This window comes from Nerophis ophidion, linkage group LG11 (assembly GCF_033978795.1).
Source record: "Nerophis ophidion isolate RoL-2023_Sa linkage group LG11, RoL_Noph_v1.0, whole genome shotgun sequence".
NCBI lineage: Eukaryota > Metazoa > Chordata > Actinopteri > Syngnathiformes > Syngnathidae > Nerophis > Nerophis ophidion.
This window is the reverse complement of record NC_084621.1, coordinates 19,873,329-19,894,752: the sequence shown is the minus strand read 5'-3', so window position 1 is coordinate 19,894,752 and position 21,424 is coordinate 19,873,329. Positions and strand designations below refer to the sequence as shown.

General features: G+C 39.4%; 1 protein-coding gene across 3 annotated transcripts in view; it reads right to left on the bottom strand.

The window, feature by feature from the left end:
- Positions 1-21,424, bottom strand: part of LOC133561775 (glutamate receptor ionotropic, NMDA 2D) — a 189,117-nt gene that overhangs the window by 22,498 nt on the left and 145,195 nt on the right. For all 3 annotated transcript variants that reach the window (XM_061915303.1, XM_061915301.1, XM_061915304.1), the window contains 4 exons: positions 14,230-14,459; positions 13,734-13,894; positions 5,893-5,962; positions 5,667-5,784 (listed from right to left, as the gene is read on the bottom strand). In XM_061915303.1, coding sequence (XP_061771287.1) covers positions 5,667-5,784; positions 5,893-5,962; positions 13,734-13,894; positions 14,230-14,459 — 579 coding nt within the window. The remainder of the gene's footprint in view (positions 1-5,666; positions 5,785-5,892; positions 5,963-13,733; positions 13,895-14,229; positions 14,460-21,424) is intronic.

The following is a 21,424-nucleotide window of genomic DNA, read 5'->3' as shown; positions in this document are numbered from 1 at the left end:
ACACACACACACACACACACACACACACACACACACACACACACACACACACACACACACACACAAAAACACACACACACACATTAGTGTAGTTCTGACAATCTGGAGACCTGAGAAAAATGCCTACCTCGTGAAGACCAGGACCAGCCTTTCTAGATATATAAAGAAGTGTATTTTCAACATTAATAATAAATACATACTATGCAAAATAAAAAAAAAACTTGTTGTGAAAAATCTGTTGCAATTTCACAAGAAAAACTTAGAATTTTGTCAGTATTGTAATAAAAGTCGTCATTTTACTCGACGCAAGTCAAAATTGTACAAGAGAAACTGAACATTTGTGCAATGCTATGATAAAAGTTGGAATTTTACTCAATAACGGTCACAATTTCACAAGAAAAAGCTTAAAATGTTGGGATATTTTATGAAAATAGTCGTAATTTTGCTCGACAAAAGTCACAATTTTATAACAAAACTTTTAAAAGTCGGCAATATTGTAATAATGATCGGAATTTTACTTGGCAAAATGATGACAAAAGTCATCATTTTACTGAAAAAATGTCACAGTTTTACAAGAACAACAAAATAAATGGCAATATTGTGATAAAAGTCAGAATTTTATATGACAAATGTTACCGTTGTGCATTAAAGTCATAATTTTACATAAAAAAAGTCATAATTTTACAATCAAATATTGCAATATTACAGAAACAGAAAGAATATGAGAAATTGTTCCCAATTTTATAAGAAAACATTTGACACATTGTGAGAAAAAGACTGCTTTTAGTTCATTATTTTTTGTTTGTTTGTAATTGGTTTGTAATATTCATTAATTACTTCCAAAAAGGGAATAAGCGGTAGAAAATGGATGGATGGATGGATACTTCAAGTTATTACAGTATTTCTCTATATATCTAATCCAATCCAATCTACTTTATTTATATAGCACATTTAAACAACAAGAACGTTTCCAAAGTTCTGCACAGCCATGTTAAAAACAATATTAAAAAACAATATTATGCTCCACCAATGACTGAATAATATACATATTTATTTAGTTTTAATTAATTTTGGCCAGAGGGGGGGTGCATTTCAAATTTCTTACACGCACTTGTTATTTCATATGTTGACCAGAGGAGGAGCACTTTTAAAAACGACACACAGTCAATTTTAAAAATCCCTCTTTTTTGACACCACCCTCATTTTGATAGATTTTCACCACCAGTAAGGTGCTTAAGGCCGATGACAAAGGAGTCAGGGACCACAGATGGCCCCTGGGCCGCACTTTGGGCAACCCAGCTGTAGAAGCTAACTGTTAATGGCCGCTATAGTCTTAGTAGCGTAGTGTATTTCTTCATCCTATGGTCACATATGGCTTGTCTTACGTCAGCACCGGAAGAAATCTACCAAAAAAATCCTGACTTTGGAGCAATGTTCACGGACTCTAGTATTTGACTCTCTATTAGATGCAATTGTTTTCCGTATTGGGAACATGAATTCGGTCCTAACTTGTTCACACCTCCTCATATGGAAGCTACTTTTCCTTGTTGATGTCTCAAGACGGTATTGTAGTGTATTTGTTCATCCTATGGTCACATATGGCTTGTCCTACAACAGCACAGGAAGTGGTAAAATCAGCCGTTCACCTGGCCGGGTTTTTCAGGGGATGAATAGGGAAGTCCTTCTTTAGGCGTGTCTTGTTTTATCACAAATTGTTGCCTTTGTATCTGTCAATGTTTACTTTTGCACGCACATTAAATCAACAAAAAAATCCTGACTTTGGAGCAATGTTTACGGACTCTAGTATTTGGCTCCCTATTAGATGTAATGGTTTTCCATATTGGGACTATGATTTATGTCCTAACTTGTAGAAACACACACGCACACGCACGCACGCACGCACGCACGCACGCACACACACACACACACACACACACACACACACACACACACACACACACACACACACACACACACACACACACACACACACACACACACACACGCACACACACACACACACACACACACACACACAATTCTCATATAAAAAGACACACGTTTTCTTTGTAATGCATTCTAAATCGTAAATAAAAGTTAGCAAAAGTCAGCTAAATAGAGCCAAGGGTAATCTTCCGCCTTTAAAGTGCTCTAAAAAACCTCCCCCAAGGTTTTATATAAACGCTGCAAGTATGTACGTAATGTAGTAACATTATTAATAACATGTAATATTGAAATATTTTCCTTGTTTTAAGCAAACGGCGGCGTATTAAATAATTTGTGTTTGCTTTTCACTACTAATCATGCCGGACTCCATGAGAAACAACAAAGACTACTTTGGGACAAATGATGATCCAAAAACGTATATTTTTGAGCCTGAATATTAAGAAACTGATCTACAAGTTTTAGAAGCTGTGTGCTAAACAGATTCAGCTTTAGTGAAACACTAAGCATCATATTGCTAAACAAGAGCATAGTGAAGCAATCACTTACTGTACAATGTCTGCTCTCACTGAGATAAAGACTGATGTTTATATATTCCCGTTTAGATGAAGAATTAATCATAATCCACATGAAGTGCTAAAAAAAAGTTGTCAGAAACAAGCTAAGTCTAAAATGGATGTCAAAGTCCACCGATTTGTGGGTTTGTGTCTAAAACCTTCTACTATCCAGGTGAGAGGCTGGATGTATAATCTGGAATTAACTTTCCCCAATTCCTGATTTTTTAAAATTTTATTTTTACAGTTAAAAAAAAAGAGGCTTTGCTACGCATCTTAAAATACAGCCCAGAACTCTGCCAACTACTATGTATGCCCCACTTTTGTAGGACTCTTTTTTTAATTTTATTTTATTTTACCAAATGTTTGCCTTGGTTTTCATAGAAAAAAATGTGTTGATTTTTACAATGTAAAAAAAAAAATCAATAAATGATTAAAAAAAGGCTTTGTTACGCATCTTAAAATACAGGCTGAAGTTCTGCCAACTACAATAGTACTGCAATGTTTATCCTTCACTTTTGCAGGACTCTTTTTGTTATTATTATTTTTTTTTTTCACCAAAAGTTGGCCTTGGTTTTTATACGAAAAATGGGTTGATTTTTACATACATTTAAAAAAAAAAAAAAAAGGCTTTGCTACGCATCTTAAAATACAGGCTCAAGTTCTGCCAACTACAATAGTACTGCAATATTTATGCACCACTTTTGTAGCAGTCTTTATTTCTTTATTTTTATTTTATCTTATTTCACCAAAAGTTTGCCTTGGTTTTCATATAATTTTGAAATTTTAATTTTACAGTAATAACAACAACAACAACAACAACAACAACAAAAATGGCTTTGCTACGCATCTTAAAATACAGCCTGGAGCTCTGCCCACTACAATAGTAATGCAATAATTATGTCCCACTTTTTAGGGACTCTTTTATTTTATTTTATTTCACCAAAAGTTCGCCTTTGTTTTCATAGAAAAAAATGTGTTGATTATTAATTATTTTTTTAATTTTATTTTATTTTTTAAAGGCTTTGCTGCGCTTCTTAAAATTCAGGCTCGAGTTCTCCCAACTACAATGGTACTGCAATATTTATGCCCCACTTTTGTAGGACTCTTTTTTAAATGTTATTTCATTGTATCTTTGGTTTTCATAGAAAACAATTTGATTTTTTACAAAAAAATTAATAAAATACAATTTTTTATTAATTTTTTAAAAAGTCTTTGCTATGTATCGTAAAATAGAAGCTCGAGATCTACAAGGGGACTGCAATATTTATGCCACACTTTTGTAGGACTCTTTTTTAAATATTTTATATTATTTTATCTTTGGTTTTTATAGAGAAAAATTAAATTTTTACAGTTAATAAATAAAAAAATTAAAAATAAAAAATAAAAATAAAAATATATATATATTTTTTTAAAGGCTTTGCTATGCATCGTAAAATACAAACTGGAGATCTACAAAGGTACTGCAATATTTATGCCACACTTTTGTAGGACTCTTTTTTAAATATTTTATTTTATTTATCTTTGGTTTTTATAGAGAAAAATTAAATTTTTACAGTTAACAAATAAAAAAAAAAAAAAGAAAAAAGAAAAAAAAAATATATTTTTTTTTAAAGGCTTTGCTATGCATCGTAAAATACAAGCTGGAGATCTACAAGGGTACTGCAATATTTATGCCACACTTTTGTAGGACTCTTTTTTAAATATTTTATATTATTTTATCTTTGGTTTTTATAGAGAAAAATTAAATTTTACAGTTAATAAATTAAAAAAAAAAAAAAAGAAAAAATTAAAAAAATATATATATTTTTTTTTTTAAAGGCTTTGCTATGCATCGTAAAATACACGCTGGAGATCTACAAGGGTACTGCAATATTTATGCCACACTTTTGTAGGACTCTTTTTAAATATTTTATTTTATCTTTGGTTTTTATAGAGAAAAATTAGATTTTTACAGTTAATACATTAATTTAAAAAAAATATATATATATGTATATCTTTTTTTTTAAAGGCTTTGCAATGCATCGTAAAATACAAGCTCGAGATCTACAAGGGTACTGCAATATTTATGCCACACTTTTGTAGGACTCTTTTTTTTATATTTTAATTCATTTTATCTTTGGTTTTATAGAGAAAAATTTGATTTTTACAGTTAAAAAAATAAATACAATATATATATATATATATATTGTATTTATTTATATATATATATTTTAAAAAAAGGCTTTGCTATGCATCGTAAAATACAAGCTCGAGATCTACAAGGGTACTGCAATATTTATGTCACACTTTTGTAGGACTCTTTTTTTTATATTTTATTTTATTTTATCTTTAGTTTTCATAGAGAAAAATTAGATTTTTACAGTTAAAAAAATAAATACAATATATATATATATATACATATATAATTTATTTTTATATATATATATTTTTTTTTTAAAAGGCTTTGCTATGCATCGTAAAATAGAAGCTCGAGATCTACAAGGGTACTGCAATATTTATGCCACACTTTTGTAGGACTCTTTTTTTAATATTTTAATTTATTTTATCTTTGGTTTTATAGAGAAAAAATTGATTTTTACGGTTAGAAAAAGAAAAAAAAAAGGCTTTGCTATGCATCGTAAAATACAAGCTCGAGATCTACAAGGGTACTGCAATATTTATGCCCCACTTTTGTAGGACTCATTTATTTACTTTTATTTTATTTCACCAAAAGTTTGCCTTGGTTTTCATAGAAAAAATAAATGTGTTGATTTTTACAGTAAAAAAAAAAAAAAAAAAAAAAAATTAAAAATGCAGGCGCAAACTCTTCCAACTATAATGCTACTGCAATATTTATTCCCCACTTTTGTAGGACTCTTTAAAAAAAATTTTTTTCTTTTCTTTTTTTATTTCACCAAAAGTATTGTTAAAAGGAAAGGCCATGAAACACACTGGTAAAAATGCAATGTGTTGCTGCTTTTAAATTCTAAGTTCATGATTATTTGCAAAACAAAAATAAAGTTTCTCAGTGTGAACCCGAAACATCTTGTCTTTGCAGTCTGCACTTGGACAGCCCTGTTTGAAAAGGGACATTATTCCTCCTTTATTTCCCACTTACAGCTCTCCGGTATTACCGCTCCGCCCCCACCATTCTCCTTGCCACACCCGCCCCCACGCCGCGCTCACCGTCTCCCACCAGCTGCAGAAGGGCCAGGTCAAGAGGACGTTTCCAGCGTGAGTTTTTGTGCAGGGCGATACCGTAGCCTGTGGTGGCAAAAACCTTCCCCGAGCCTATGGTCATCACCTGGGAGGACAGAAGGGCAGGCGGGAGGGGATGGGAGTGGAGCGCAGAAAAGGTGTCGGTCAGTCCTCCCGCCTGGCGCCAGAGTGCAAAAGTCGGCGTGTTGCGTACCTTACAACCTTCGTCCTTCCTGGCCATGTAGTTCAATACCGCAGCGTCGTAAATAAAAGCGTCCAGTTTCCTGTAAAAGGGAGGAAGGGAGCCGTTAGTCATGGTTTTTATTGGCAGGTGGACACAGGCGGCTTGGCAGAGGCGGCGGGAAAATGAAACGTCTCCTGGTTGTAGGCAGTTGGTAGGAGGGGGGCATTACTGTAAAGACCGTCGGGCAGCTTCTATGATGTCACTCCAGTCATTCAAAATAAAATGGCAATGCTAACATTTTGCTTGCTTTTATTCAACCGTTTTTTCTGATGTTTCACAGCCCGCGATTGGTGTGGCCTATACATTTGCAAAAGATTGTTCAGTAAATTGCAGCAAAATTAAAAAAAAAAATTGCAGCAAAAATTAGCCTAATTATTTATTTGAGCCGTCCATAACGGTTCTACTCGTACAGATTCTTCATTTTTCGTTTGTACGTTCTACAATATAACTAAAACAACTCATACTTATGTCTGTAGGAGTGTTTTCATGCATGTTTGCACCTGCTATCGTAATGTGATCAAGCTAGCGTTGTCTGTATTAGCTAATATGCTAAAATGTTAAGCAATGTCTGTGTTAGTATTATTATACCTGCAGGGTTTTTTAGCCTGCGATTGGTGTGGCCTATAAATTTCCAAAAGCTTTTTCAGTAAGTTGCAACAAAAGTTTAAAAACATTGCAGCAAAAATTAGTTTAATTATTTCTTCGAGCCGTCCATAACGTTCTACCCGTACGGATTCTTCATTTTTCGTTTGTACGTTCTACAATATAACTAAAACAACTCATACTTATGTCTGTAGGAGTGTTTTCATGCATATTGGCACCTGCTATCCTAATGTGATCAAGCTAGCGTTGTTTGTATTAGCTAATATACTAACATGTTGCGGAGTGTCTGTTTTAGTATTTTTATACCTATGGGATTTTACAGCCCGTGATTGGTGTGGCCTATACATTTGCAAAAACTTTTTTCAGTAAGTTGCAGCAAGATTTGAAAAAAATTGCAGCAAAAATGAGCTTGATTAATTTTTCGAGCCGTCCATAACGTTCTACCCGTACAGATTCTTAATTTTTCGTTTGCACGTTGTACAATATAACTAAAACAACTCATACTTATGTCTGTAGGAGTGTTTTCATGCATATTTGCACCTGCTATCCTAATGTGATCAAGCTAGCGTTGTCTGTATTAGCTAATATGCTAACATGTTACTTAGTGTCTGTGTTAGTATTTTTATACCTACGGGATTTTACAGCCCGTGATTGGTGTGGCTTATACATTTGCAAAAGCTTTTTTCAGTAAGTTGCAGCAAGATTCGAAAAAAATTGCATCAAAATTGAGCTTAATTAATTTTTCGAGCCGTCCATAACGTTTCTACCAGTACATATTCTTAATTTTTCGTTTGCACATTGTACAATATAACTAAAACAACTCATACTTGCGTCTGTAGGAGTGTTTTCATGCATATTTGCACCTGCTATCCTACTGTGATCAAGTTAGCGTTGTTTGTATTAGCTAATATGCTAACATGTTAAGGAGTGTCTGTGTTAGTATTATTATACCTGCGGGGTGTCACAGCCCGCGATTGGTGTGGCCTATACATTTGCAAAAGCTTTTTTCAGTAAGTTGCAGCAAAAATAGCTTAATTATTTCTTTAGCCGTCCATAACGTTCCTACCCATATAGATTCTTAATTTTTCATTTGAAAGTTTTACAATATAACTAAAACAATTCATACTCACTAAAGTGTCCCATGTGTGATGTCTGTAGGAGTGTTTTCAGGCATGTTTGCATCTGCTATCGTTATGTGATCAAGCTAGCGTTGGTTGTATTAGCTAATATGCTAACATGCTAAAGAGTGTCAGTGTTAGTATTATTATACCTGCGGGTTTCCCAGCCTGTGATTAGTGTGGCCTTGAAATGCATCCGATGTGGGAGATGGCAACAGATGTGTAAGTGGGACTACGTTGACGGTCAAAGTTACATCAGATGTGTAAGTGGGATAGTGTTGATGGTCAAAGTTGCAACAGATGTGAGAGATGTCATCAGATTTGTAAGTGGGACAGTACTGACAGTCAAAATTGCATCAGATTTTTTTTAGAAATGACATCAGATTTGAAAGTGGGACAGTACTGACAGTCAAAATTGCATCCGATCTAGGAGATGACATCAGATGTGTAGCGGCACAGTATTGACAGTCAAAATTGCATCAGATCTGGGAGATGACATATGTGTAAGTGGGCCAGTATTGACTGTCAAAGTTACATCAGATGTGAGAGACAACATCAGATTCGTAAGTGGGACAGTATTGACAGTCAAAATTGCATCCGATTTGGGAGATGACAACAGATGTGTGAGTGGGATAGAATCGACAGTAAAAATTGCATCCGATGTGGGCGATGACATCAGATTTGTAAATGGGACAGTATTGAGAGACAACATTGCATCAAATGTGAAAGATGACATCAGATGTGTAAGTGGGACAGTATTGATAGTCAAGGTTGCATGAGATTTTTTTAGAGATGACATCAGATGTGCAAGTGGGACAGTATTGACGGTCATAGTTGCATCAGATTTTTTTAGAGATGACATCAGATGTGTAAGTGGGACAGTATTGACAGTCACAATTGCATCCGATGTGGGATATGACATTAGATGTGTAAGTGCGACGGTATTGACAGTCAGAGTTGCATCATATGTTGGAGATGACATCAGATGTTTAAGTGGAAAAGTATTGACAGTCACAGTCACATCAGTTGTCAGAGGTGACATCAGATGTGTAAATCAGACAGTATTGACAGTCACAATTGCATCCGATGTGGGATATGACATTAGATGTGTAAGTGCGACGGTATTGACAGTCAAAGTTGCATCATATGTTGGAGATGACATCAGATGTTTAAGTGGAAAAGTATTGACAGTCACAGTCACATCAGTTGTCAGAGGAGACATCAGATGTGTAAATCAGACAGTATTGACAGTCACAATTGCATCAGATTTTTTTTAGAAATGACATCAGATGTGTAAGTGGGGCAGTATTGACAGTCAAAATTGAATCCGATGTGGGAGATAGCATCAGATGTGTAGGTGAGACAGAATTGACGGTCAAAGTTGTATCAGAGCTGGCAGATGACATCAGATGTGTAAGTTGGACAGTATTGACAGTCAAAGTTTGATCAGATGTGAGCGATTACATCAGATGTGTAAGTGGGGCAGTATCGACAGGAAAAATTGCAACCGATGTGGGCGATGACATTAAATTTGTAAATGGGACAGTATTGAGAGTCAACATTGCATCAAACGTGGAAGATGACATCAGATGTGTAAGTGGGACGGTATTGACAGTCAAGGTTGCATCAGATTTTTTTAGAGATGACATCAGAAGTGCAAGTGGGACAGTAGTGACGGTCATAGTTGCATCAGATTTTTTTTAGAGATGACATCAGATGTGTAAGTGGGACAGTATTGACAGTCAAAATTGCATCCGATGTGGGATATGACATCAGATGTTTAAGTGGGACAGTATTCAATGTCATAGTTGCATCAGATTTTTTAGAAATGACATCAGATATGTAAGTGGGACAGTATTGACAGTCAAAATTGCATCCGATGTAGGATATGACATCAGATGTTTAAGTGGGAGAATATTCGATGTCATAGTTGCATCAGATTTTTTAGAAATGACATCAGATGTGTAAGTGGGACAGTATTGACAGTCAGAATTCAAAAAGATGCGGGAGATGACATCATGACGGTCAAATCTGCATCAGATGTGTCAATTCCTTAATAATAATGAAAACATAAATAAAAACATGTTTTATGAGGAATATCTGGAATATGAAAATATTACAACTCTGCGATCTGAAGATTTTAAAGAACAACAACAGAGTTATCGCTAAAACTATTTTTTTGATTTTATTTGGAGTCATTTTAGACCCCACTGGTGGACGAGTGTGGGTATTAGTAGGTGGTCAAGCATAAAGGATGTCACATCCAAGTGTAGAAGAAATCAACCTTTTAAAAAAAAAAAAACTGTGATAAAAGAGTGAAAATAATGCACATTTTTCTTATAGGGTTGAAATATTCATAGGGCTCCATCCCTAGAAGGATGATCCTGGGATGTAGGAGGAGGGACCGGGAGAACCGGGCATGCAAAGTTCAACCTGAAGGTGCCAAGCGAGAAGGGTTGGACATGTTGGAGAGACAGCCCAAAAAAACAAAAAAACAAGGGGAAAATAAAAACATGCAGGAAAAGGAGAGGAAAAAATGAGGCGGGCGGAGGATTGGGATTTATAAATCGTGCAGCGACAAGGAGGGGGGGAAGGATTTACACACTTGAGGGGGAAAAGACAGGAGATGGAGAGGGATGAGGATTAGAAAGTTGGAAATCCAGACATGGCGTGAAAAAACACACTTGAAGGCGCAACAAAGGACCAAAATAGAGTCGGAGGAGATGAACGATCGGACGCAAAGTGAGCGTTTAGGCCGATCGCTTTAAGGAAGCAAAGGAAACGGTTTAAGTGTGGTATGCAACTGGGGGGATGGGGGGAGGGGTGATATCTGTCTCAACACGCACGCCTGGCAACGCAGATTTGGCTGCCCGTGTTGCCGCCTAGGTGTCGAGGTGGCAGAGTTGAGAGGAAAGATTAAAATGTGAGCGAGAGTGCCAGAGCGGGGGAGCCGCAGGTGTTTGTTGTTTATTAGCATCTTCCACTCCCACGCCGCTTGATGCCGTCCGGGGCGAGCCGAGACGCGGACGGAAACGGCTTGGACTCCCCAGAGAGCCGAACGTGCAAAGTCAAACAAGAGGTTTGAGTTAGCAAAGTGCCAACCACCATGTAGAGAGACGGAGCCGACGGTCCAACGGAGAGGCAGGGCAAGATGGCGGCGAGGAGGCGGGGATGGCGAGCGAGCGGCGGGAGCGACGCCACCAACGAGATCAGTTGCGTGGATTGCGCACCTGGATACAATTAATGACTGTTAAAAAGGGAACGTCGAGGAGAGAGGTGGAGGAACAAGGAAGGAACGAGAGGGAGAGTCGAGAGAACAAACAAGAGCGCATGCAACGAGGAAGAGAGCGAGACAAGAGGCGGACAGAAACGACGTGGACGGCTGAAAAGCTACACGGAGGAGCGAGCAGTGAGAGCGCGGACGGCTGAAAAGCAACCCGTAAGACTTGTCTTGTTTGGATGAATAAAGAAGTCTACACCTGCGATCAAATGTCTGTGCTCGGTGGTCCATGGAACCCGCAAGCCGACACGAGTCTGTCACACACCATTTATCAGAATCCAGGACCCGTACTCGTACTCGTCAACGTTTACGCTTCAAAATATCAGACATTTCCCGTGGAAAATAAGTGATTTTTCAGAATTCTGTCGACATTCCTGTAACATCTATATTTGATAACCGGTACAGACTTGAGTGCTTTTATCGGTTACCGATCCAAACGATATTTTTTATTGCTCGTGACATCAGGTCTGGTCGAAGACTCAAACACTTGGCGGGCAAACGGGCGCCCTTTTCCTGCCAGCAAGGCAAGGGATGCCTGATAGAAAGCGTTCAAAAGTAAGGCGTCACTTTTTTAAATAGAATTTTGCAATTGCGGAAGGAGTTGCGTGCGGATGCCCTTATGTGCGCAAGTCGCTGAATTGCCGATACGGGTGGGTGGAAATGAAATGCTTGAATGTCCAGGGTGAGGGGGAGTGTGTGGACGTTGGAACGGTTCAAATCGGTTGAAATATGAGGTCAAAGGAGAAGTTTGTATTTTTAGGGAGAAATTTTTGCTCATTTTGGGTAATTGGGGAATTTTTTTTGGAACCGGTTGAATGTCCAGGGGTAGGGGGAGTTTGTGGACGTTCGAATCGGTTGAAAAATGAGGTATAAAGAAAAGTTTGTATATTTAGGAGAAATTTCCTGGTAATCAGGGAATTTTTTCGGAACCAGGAAACATATTGGCTTGAATGTCCTGGGTCAGAGGGAGTCTGTGGATGTTGGAACGGTTCCAATCGGCTGAAAAATGAGGTGCTTGGAGAAGTTTGTATATTCAGGGGGAAATTCCTGGTAATTTTGGGTTATCATTGCATTTTTTCGGAACCAGGAAACCTGCTGGCTTGAATTTCCAGGGTGAGGGGGGAATGTGTGGATGTTGGAATGGTTCGAATCAGTTGGAAAATTAGGTATATGGAGAATTTTTTTATATTTAGGTGAAAATTCCTGGTAATGTACGATAATCAGATTTTTTTTTTTCAGAACCAGGACGCATGCTGGCTTGGATGTTCAGGGTGAGGGGAAGTGGATGTGTGGATGTTGAAACAATTCAAATCGGTTGAAAAGGAGGTATATGGAGAAGTTTGTATATTTAGGGAGGAGTTTCTGGTAATTTTGGGTAATCAGGGAATTTTTTCCAAACTGGGAAACATGCTGGCTTGAATGTCCAGGGTGAGGGGAAGTGTGTGGATGTTAGAACGGTTCCAATCAATTGAAAAATGAAGTTTGTATATTTAGGGGGAAATTCCTGGTAAATTTGGTTAATCAGAGATTTTTTTCAGAACTGGGAAACATGCTGGCTTGAATGCCCAATGTGAAGGGAGTGTGTGGACGTTGGAACGGTTCCAATCAGTTTAAAAATGAGGTATATGGGGAAGTTTATATATTTAGGGAGGAATTTCAGGTAATTTCGGGTAATCAGGGAATTTTTTTTCAGAACCGAGACTATATAGAGACTACTAATCCAAGCCTTTGTCTCCGGCAAGTAAACCACTGAAACGGTCTAATCACTGTGCTCTCTAAACGAGCTGTAACGCAACTGCAGTACATTCAGAATGCTGCTGCTCGAGTCCTGACTAGAACCTGGAAGTATGATCATATCAGTCCAGTGCCCACAGAAGCGAGGACAAACTTTTATTAGTGACCTTAAAACCCCCTCCCTGAAACCGAGTAATCAGGTTTGAAATTTAGGACTCGGGACAGCCACTGCAGTACATTCAGAATGCTGCTGCTCAAGTCCTGACTAGAACCTGGAAGCATCATAATATCAGTCCAGTGACCACAGAAGCAAAGATAAACTATTATGAGCCACCTGGAAACCCCCTACCTGAAACCGAGTAATCAGGTTTGAAATGACTCGGACAGCAGCAGCAGTACATCCAGAATACTGCTGCTCGAGTCCTGACTAAATACAACCACAAAAGTCCAGTATTTAGGTCACTGCACTGGCTTCCTGTTGCTCAGAGAATAGACTTTAAAACAGCTCTCTTTATGTACAAGGCTTTTCATGGTCTTGTACCAAAGAACATCTCGGACACGTTAGAATCATATGAACCATCTGAGAACACCATGGAGTGGTTTACTTCTGGTGCCCAGAGTCTGGACCAAACATGGTGAGGCTGAGTTTCAGTTTTATGCTCCTAAAATCTGGAACAATCTTCCAGAAGATGTGAGACAGGCCTCGGCGTTGGCAATGTTCGAGTCCAGGCTTGAAATCCAGTTCTGCATATGACAACTGAAAGTATTTTACTCAAAATCATTGATTTTAATTTTAATTCTGATTGTTTTTACAATTATTTTATTTTTACTTTTGGAATTGCCTTGAGTCCGAGTTGTGCTCTTCGAATAAACTTGTTTTTTCTTGCCTAGAATTGAACTGAAACCTCGTTGGAGTTTGAGTTGCCTAGAACTGGACTAAAACTATGACATACCTTATAGAAATAACTAAAAGCGTGTCAAAAACTGGTAAGAGTTTCTGCCCAAACCCCGACTGCTGGTAATGGAAATGGAAGATGGAAGAAAGACTGAATCAGAATACTGAATGACAAACGAACCCGGTCTTGAGGTTGAGAATGGCCTCCTCCACACCCCTCTGGTTGTATTTGCCCATGTACTGGTGCATGTCCGGGTAGTTGGAGCGGATGTTTTTCTCCGTGCTCCCGTTGGGCACCGTGCCAAACTTCAGAGGCGGGTATTGCTCCTCGGGGTGCTGAAACTAAACGAGAGGTGGAAGGGGGCAAAAGATACCTCAGGCTGTGCACCGATTTGTTTGAAGTATTTCTGTGCCTTCTTGCAGGCTCATTTGATACACTTAGAACACAGTCAGATCTTTGAGAAACAAATGTCAACCTGTGGACTCTAAGCAGCACTTAGAACTGCTTAAAATACACGGTTAACAACCGTGGTGTTGATTGAGATGGTTTCTTTTCTTCAAGTCCTTCACGGTAATCAATTCAACACTTCAGTTCATGGTATGTGGCTGCCTCTCGGCTTAAATAGACTTTCCTTTTCTACAGTACGGCTCATTGGTATTCAAGAACTGAAGTATACCTTCTTGTCCGAGAGCCCCGACACCGTGTCGATGTACTCCTCCTGGATCATGAAGGCAGCGAGGTTAGCCGTGTAGGAGGCCAGGAAGATGACGGCAAAGAAGGCCCAGATCAGCACCATGATCTTGCTCGTTGTTCCCCTGGGGTTCTCCACGGGCACTGAGTTGTTGAAGACAATGGCCCACAAGAGCCAGACGGACTTTCCTATGGTGAAAGTTGACCCGCCCGCCTCTGTTCAGAAGGACGAGAGAGGGAATGGTTAAAGCTTTGTGAAACGGCAGTCTGCTCTTATAGTCTACGGTTCCTACTCTTGGATTAGGTCTAGAACAGGGAAGAGTTAGGGCTGCATGGGATTCTGGGTATTTGTTCTGTTGTGTTTCTGTTGTGTTACAGTGCGGATGTTCTCCCAAAATGTGTTTGTCATTCTTGTTTGGTATGGGTTCACAGTGTGGCGCATATTTGTAACAGTTGTATATACGGCCACCCTCAGTGTGACCTGTATGACTGTTGATCAACTATGTCTTGCAGTCGGTTGCTGCGTCTACAGAAGCGAAATAACAACATGTGGCTGGGCTGGCACCTTGTTTGAACAGGTTGTAGAGAACTCTAAGGGCAGTGCCTCCACGGTGCCCCCTTAATATTATTGTTTGGGTGTAATTCGGGAGAATGATTACCCCTTGAGGGGCACTGAAAATGGGGAGTTCCCGGAAAAACCGAGGGTATACAAGTATGACGATGTACAGCGCCATTCATATTAATCTCGCGGGCCGCACCAACATTAACGTCGCAATTGGCCTGCGGGCCGCATGTTTGAGACCCCTGGTCTAGGAGGAACGGGAACACATTGGATGAGGTAGAAAACGTATGTGGATCTGATGAACTCGGAAGAATTTTCAACAAACACAACATTCCAGTGCACTTCAAACCAGAAAACCCCCTGAGATTTTGCCTCTACTGACCCACCTGCACTGGCTCCCAGTAAATTTACGGTGCGACTTTACGGTTTTATTAAACTTAGACTTAGACAAACTTTATGGATTCACAAAGGAAATTGTTCTTACGTACAAACGATTTAACGGTTTATCTCTATATTATCTTGCTGATTATATTGCACCTTATGTTTTGTCCCAAAAGCTACAGTCTAAAAACGCCAACTTATTAATGACCCCCAGAGTCCTCCACAAGTCTGCAGGCTCTGGGGTGTTTTCCACAGAGAACTCTGGAATGCCCTACCAGCAACAGTAGCAGTGTTGCCGTTACCCCTAGAAATTAAACACCAACTTATTAGTGACCCCCCAAAACCCTAAACAAGTCTGCAGACTCTGGGGTGTTTCCTCACAGAACTCTGGAATGCCCTACCAGCAACAGTTGCAGTGTTGCCGTTACCCCTAGAAAGGAAACACCAACTTGTTAGTGACCCCCAGAGTCCTAAACAAGTCTGCAGGCTCTGGGGTGTTTTCCACAGAGAACTCTGGAATGCCCTACCAGCAACAGTTGCAGTGTTGCCGTTACCCCTAGAAATGAAACACCAACTTATTAGTGACCCCCAAGAACCCTAAACAAGTCTGCAGGCTCTGGGGTGTTTTCCACACAGAATTCTGGAATGCCCTACCAGCAACAGTAGCAGTGTTGCCATTGCCCCTAGAAATGAAACACCAACTTATTAGTGACCCCCCACAAACCCAAACAAGTCTGCAGGCTCTGAGGTGTTTTCCACACAGAACTCTGGAATGCCCTACCAGCAACGGTAGCAGCGTTGCCATTACCCCTCGAAATGAAACACCAACTTACTAGTGACCCCCAATAACCTTAAACAAGTCTGCAGGCTCTAGGGTGTTTTCCACAGAGAACTCTGGAATGCCCTACCAGCAACAGTAGCAGCGTTGCCATTACCCCTAGAATTTAAACACCAACTTATTAGTGACCCCCAAGAACCCTGAACAAGTCTGCAGGCTCTGGGGTGTTTTCCACACAGAACTCTGGAATGCCCTACCAGCAACAGTTGCAGCGTTGCCATTACCCCTAGAAATGCACAAAACTTAAATATCGTGGTAAGAATAAATGAATATTTCGAAAAACCTCTCAAATATCACGAAAAACATTTTTGCGCTATCATGAAGTAGTTTTTAGTCTTGGTCTTGCTTCTGATCAATCAGCTGGGGGGAATTGAGGCGGTCGGGGGTGGGGCGGTGGGCGTGGTTAGGTGGGGAGGATTATATTTACAGCTCGAATTTACCAAGTCAAGTATTTCATATATATATATATATATATATATATATATATATATATATATCCATCCATCATCTTCCGCTTATCCGAGGTCGGGTCGCGGGGGCAACAGCCTAAGCAGGGAAACCCAGACTTCCCTCTCCCCAGCCACTTCGTCTAGCTCTTCCCGGGGGATCCCGAGGCGTTCCCAGGCCAGCCGGGAGACATAGTCTTCCCAACGTGTCCTGGGTCTTCCCCGTGGCCTCCTACCGGTTGGACGTGCCCTAAACACCTCCCTAGGGAGGCGTTCGGGTGGCATCCTGACCAGATGCCCGAACCACCTCATCTGGCTCCTCTCGATGTGAAGGAGCAGCGGCTTTACTTTGAGTTCCTCCCGGATGGCAGAGCTTCTCACCCTATCTCTAAGGGAGAGCCCCGCCACACGGCGGAGGAAACTCATTTCGGCCGCTTGTACCCGTGATCTTATCCTTTCGGTCATGACCCAAAGCTCATGACCATAGGTGAGGATGGGAACGTAGATCGACCGGTAAATTGAGAGCTTTGCCTTCCGGCTCAGCTCCTTCTTCACCACAATTCAACCCTTAACTCAACAATGAGTAGATGAGTGTTATGTGTGTGTATACAGTATGTGTGAATAAATGAACACTGAAATTCAAGTATTTCTCATATATATATATATATATATATATATGAGAAATACTTGAATTTCAGTGTTGATGAAAACACTTTTGTGCGTGCCACACCGCAATGCATCATCAGAGAGGGTGTTCATCAAAGTGACAGAGAATAGAACAAGGATAGACAATTCAACCCTTAACTCAACAATGAGTAGATGAGTGTTATGTGTGTGTATACAGTATGTGTGAATAAATGAACACTGAAATTCAAGTATTTCTCATATATATATATATATATATATATATGAGAAATACTTGAATTTCAGTGTTGAGTTAAGGGTTGAATTGTCTATCCTTGTTCTATTCTCTGTCACTTTGATGAACACCCTCTCTGATGATGCATTGCGGTGTGGCACGCACAAAAGTGTTTTCATCAAATGCACTAGAGTCTGGAATTTTCCATCTCTCCCTAGCATGGCCCAAAACGTACAGTAGATGGCAGTATTGTCCTGTTTAAGAGTGTCACAACATTGCTGTTTACGGTAGACGAAAACGTGACTGCTGTTGTTGTGTGTTGTTACCGCCCTGGGAGGACGTTAATTAAACAGCCTAACAATAAACCCACATAAGAAACCAAGACCTCGCCCTCGATCATTCTACAGTTATAACGTCATTGGGCAGGAACGCTGTTTGTATTGTGGGAAAGCGGACGTCACTCAGGTCCGCATGGAGCTGGGGGGGGGGGGGGGGGGGGGGGGGGGGGCTCCAGCTCCGCCTGAATTTCGGGAGATTTTCAGGAGAACATTTGTCCCGGGAGATTTTCGGGAGAGGCGCTGAATTTCTGGAGTCTCCTGGAAAATCTGGGACGGTTGGCAAGTAGGGTTGGGAATAACCCAACATTGAGTTATAGCATGACTCAACTGTTGGGTTAAATAAGTCCACCCAATAGTTTGGTTGGGAACAACCCAACATTGAGTTAGCATAACTCAACTGTTGGGTTAAATAAGTCCACCCAATAGTTTGGTTGGGAACAACCCAACATTGAGTTAGCATAACTCAACTGTTGGGTTAAATAAGTCCACCCAATAGTTTGGTTGGGAACAACCCAACATTGAGTTAGCATAACTCAACTGTTGGTTTAAATAACTCCACCCAATAGTTTGGTTGGGAACAACCCAACATTGAGTTAGCATAACTCAACTGTTGGGTTAAATAAGTCCACCCAATAGTTTGGTTGGGAATAACTCAACATTGAGTTAGCATAACTCAACTGTTGGGTTAAATAAGTCCACCCAATAGTTTGGTTGGGAACAACCCAACATTAAGTTAGCATAACTCAACTATTGAGTTCTACAATTAAACCCAATAGTTTGTTTGGGGATAACCCAATATTGAGTTAGCATAACTCAACTTTTGGGTTGAATAATTCAACCCAATAGTTTGGTTGGAAATAACCCAACATTAAATTATCATAACTCAACTTATTTGGTGAAATAATTCAACCCAATAGTTTGGATGGGAATAACCCAACATTGAGTTCGCAAAACAAATTTTTGGGGTTAAATAATTCAACACAATTATTTGTTTGGGAATAACCCAACATTGAGTTGGCATAACTCAATTTTTGGGTTAAATAATTCCACCCAATAGTTACATTGAGTTAGCATCACTCAGCTTTTGGGTTAAGTAATTCAACCCAATAATTTGGTTGGGAATAACCCAACATTGAGTTAGCATAACTCAACTTTTGGGTTAAATAATTCAACCCAATAGTTTGGTTGGGAATAACCTAACATGAAGTTATCATAACTCAACTTTTTTGGTTGAATAATTCAAGGCAAAAGTTGGGTTGAAAAAAATTAACCCAAAATGTTGAGTTAAAGTAACTCAAAAAAGGGTTAAAATTGGGTTATTTTTTTAACCCATAATTTTTTACTGTGCATGACTCGACCCATAGAAATATCTAATTAGTTGATGGTATAAATTTTAAAAAATTATTATAATTTTTAAATATTCATATTGTTTTCTGTTATGAAAGGTGGCTGCTATCAAATAGGCAAGTTTGTTTATTTTCTACCGCTACGCAAAGACCAACTCTACGCAAATATTATTTATTTTTAATAAGAATCCTAATGTATTCACCACCGTCATGGCTGCAATTATTCCGACGTGATAAGCGAGGGACTACGGCGGGTAGAAAGTGTTTGCACATCCAGCGAGAGTACATTCCCACGCAGAGTCGTCACTCCGGATGATGTTCTGCCTTGATATGACGGAGGAGCCCGAGAAGGCGCGCCCGGGAAGAGGACGGAGCAAAGCGCAGCAATCACGCAGTCAGGCGGGCTGCATCGGAGGCATTCAATATCACAGAGGCTACAAACCACGCCGCTGAATAATAGATGGCCACTTCAGTATCAGACGCACTTGGATGCGCTTTAACATGTTCCGTGTTTGATTCCCTCTCCGCCGCTAATAGACGCCGCTCGAGGTCGATTTGAGCGTTCTTGTGATTTTAGCTCTCCCATTCAGTAGGGGGCAGTATACTATGCATGAAAAAAAAAAAAGTTTTTAAATACTTTTTTTTTTTTTTTTAAATGTCGGGAAAAAAGTAAAAAAAAAAGAAAATAAAATGTTTTTTTTGAATGAATCACGATTCGTATGTGTAACGATTCTAAATAGTTTTAAAAAATTGTGATTCTTTAGTGTGAATGGAAAAAAAAGAATAAAAGTTCAAATGTATTTATTTATTTGTACTGTCTTATCCAGCCACTTAAGTAAATGTTTGACCTTTGAGCCTGCCTTGCCCCCCTCTTGAACTTCCGCACTTCACTCAACACTTCCGAGTATCACTTATCAGTTCATCTCTACACATAGTCGCACACCACACATACTATGGATTAGCTACACACTCCCTAATATATATATATATATATATATATATATATATATATATATATATATATATATATATATATATATATATATATATATATATATATAAACGACATCCCTGCAATCTGTGCTGTCTTCTTCCCCTGTACACTGTGACAGTTTGGATGATACCACAAATTTGGGTATCAATCCGATACCAAGTAGTTACAGGATCATACATTGGTCATATTCAAAGTCCTCATGTGTCCTGAGTGTATAAACATAAAAAAAATAAAAAAAAAATACGAAAGTAGATGTGATGCCAAAAAAATCATAGTAGCATCGACGAGATACTCTCCTGTACTTGGTATCATTACAGCGGTTGACAAGTTACGATCCACCCATGATGTTTGTTTAGCTATTCCTCGTCCTGGTCCTTGTAAGAAACGTACTGTATTTGTCGCCATTTAGGCGAGGATTAGTGATTTAGAAGTAGCTTAAACACTGCGGATGGACGTTAGCCGCTAGCTAGCTAGCCATGTCTTAAAGCAGCTCTTCCTGAGAGCGTTTCTCTGTTATAACTTCAACTTTATCTTGACTTTTTAAGCCAAAATATGTCCGTTCTCCCTTTTCTGTCTACGCACCGTGTCTGCTTGTAAGTACTCAGTGACTGTGCGCTGCCGAACATGCTCCTCTGCTCGTAAAACCAGCAATGACACGACGTGACGAGGGGGATGGTTTTTAGAGGCGGTATAGTACCGAATATAATCCATTAGTATTGCAGTACTGGTACACCGCACAACCCAAGTAAAAATGTACTAATTGTTGGACGATATTCAAGCAAACAAATAAAAAATTCTGCTTTGATTACCATGAAGGTAATCAAGCAGTACTGCAACACTGTTTATCTTTGTGAGAACCAGCGTCCTCGCTTTTGGACGTTTGCATAACTGGCCTTTCCCCCCCCCCCCCCCTTTCCTTACGCTTAATTGGTATACCTTGATTTTCCAATTTAAGCATGAACGTAGACATGAGATTTAATTGAAGGAAAACCAAATCGAACTCTGAATGAGTTATTGATCATTTCTTCAAATGCCTTCCCTCCAGCAGAGTCAGTGTCAGTGGTGTGTTTACTGTTTGTCCGTTTGATGTGTGCTCGACAGTGATGGGCTGGGCTCGGAGCCATCTGTCGGGGGTGTGTGCGCGTGTGTGTGTGTGCGCGTGTGTGTGTGTTGTTGCATTTCTACCCTTCTTGAGACACCAACAAGGAAAAGTATCTTCCATATGAGGAGGTGTGAACAAGTGAGGACATAAATCATGGTCCCAATAACATTGCTTCTAATAGAGAATGTTTCATTTGCACCCCTGCAAATTGAATGTGTGTCGCTTTTAAAAGTGCTCCCACTCTGGTCAACATATGAAATAACAAGTGTGTGTAAGAAATTTTGAGTGCTACCCCTGTGGTCAACATAGGACATA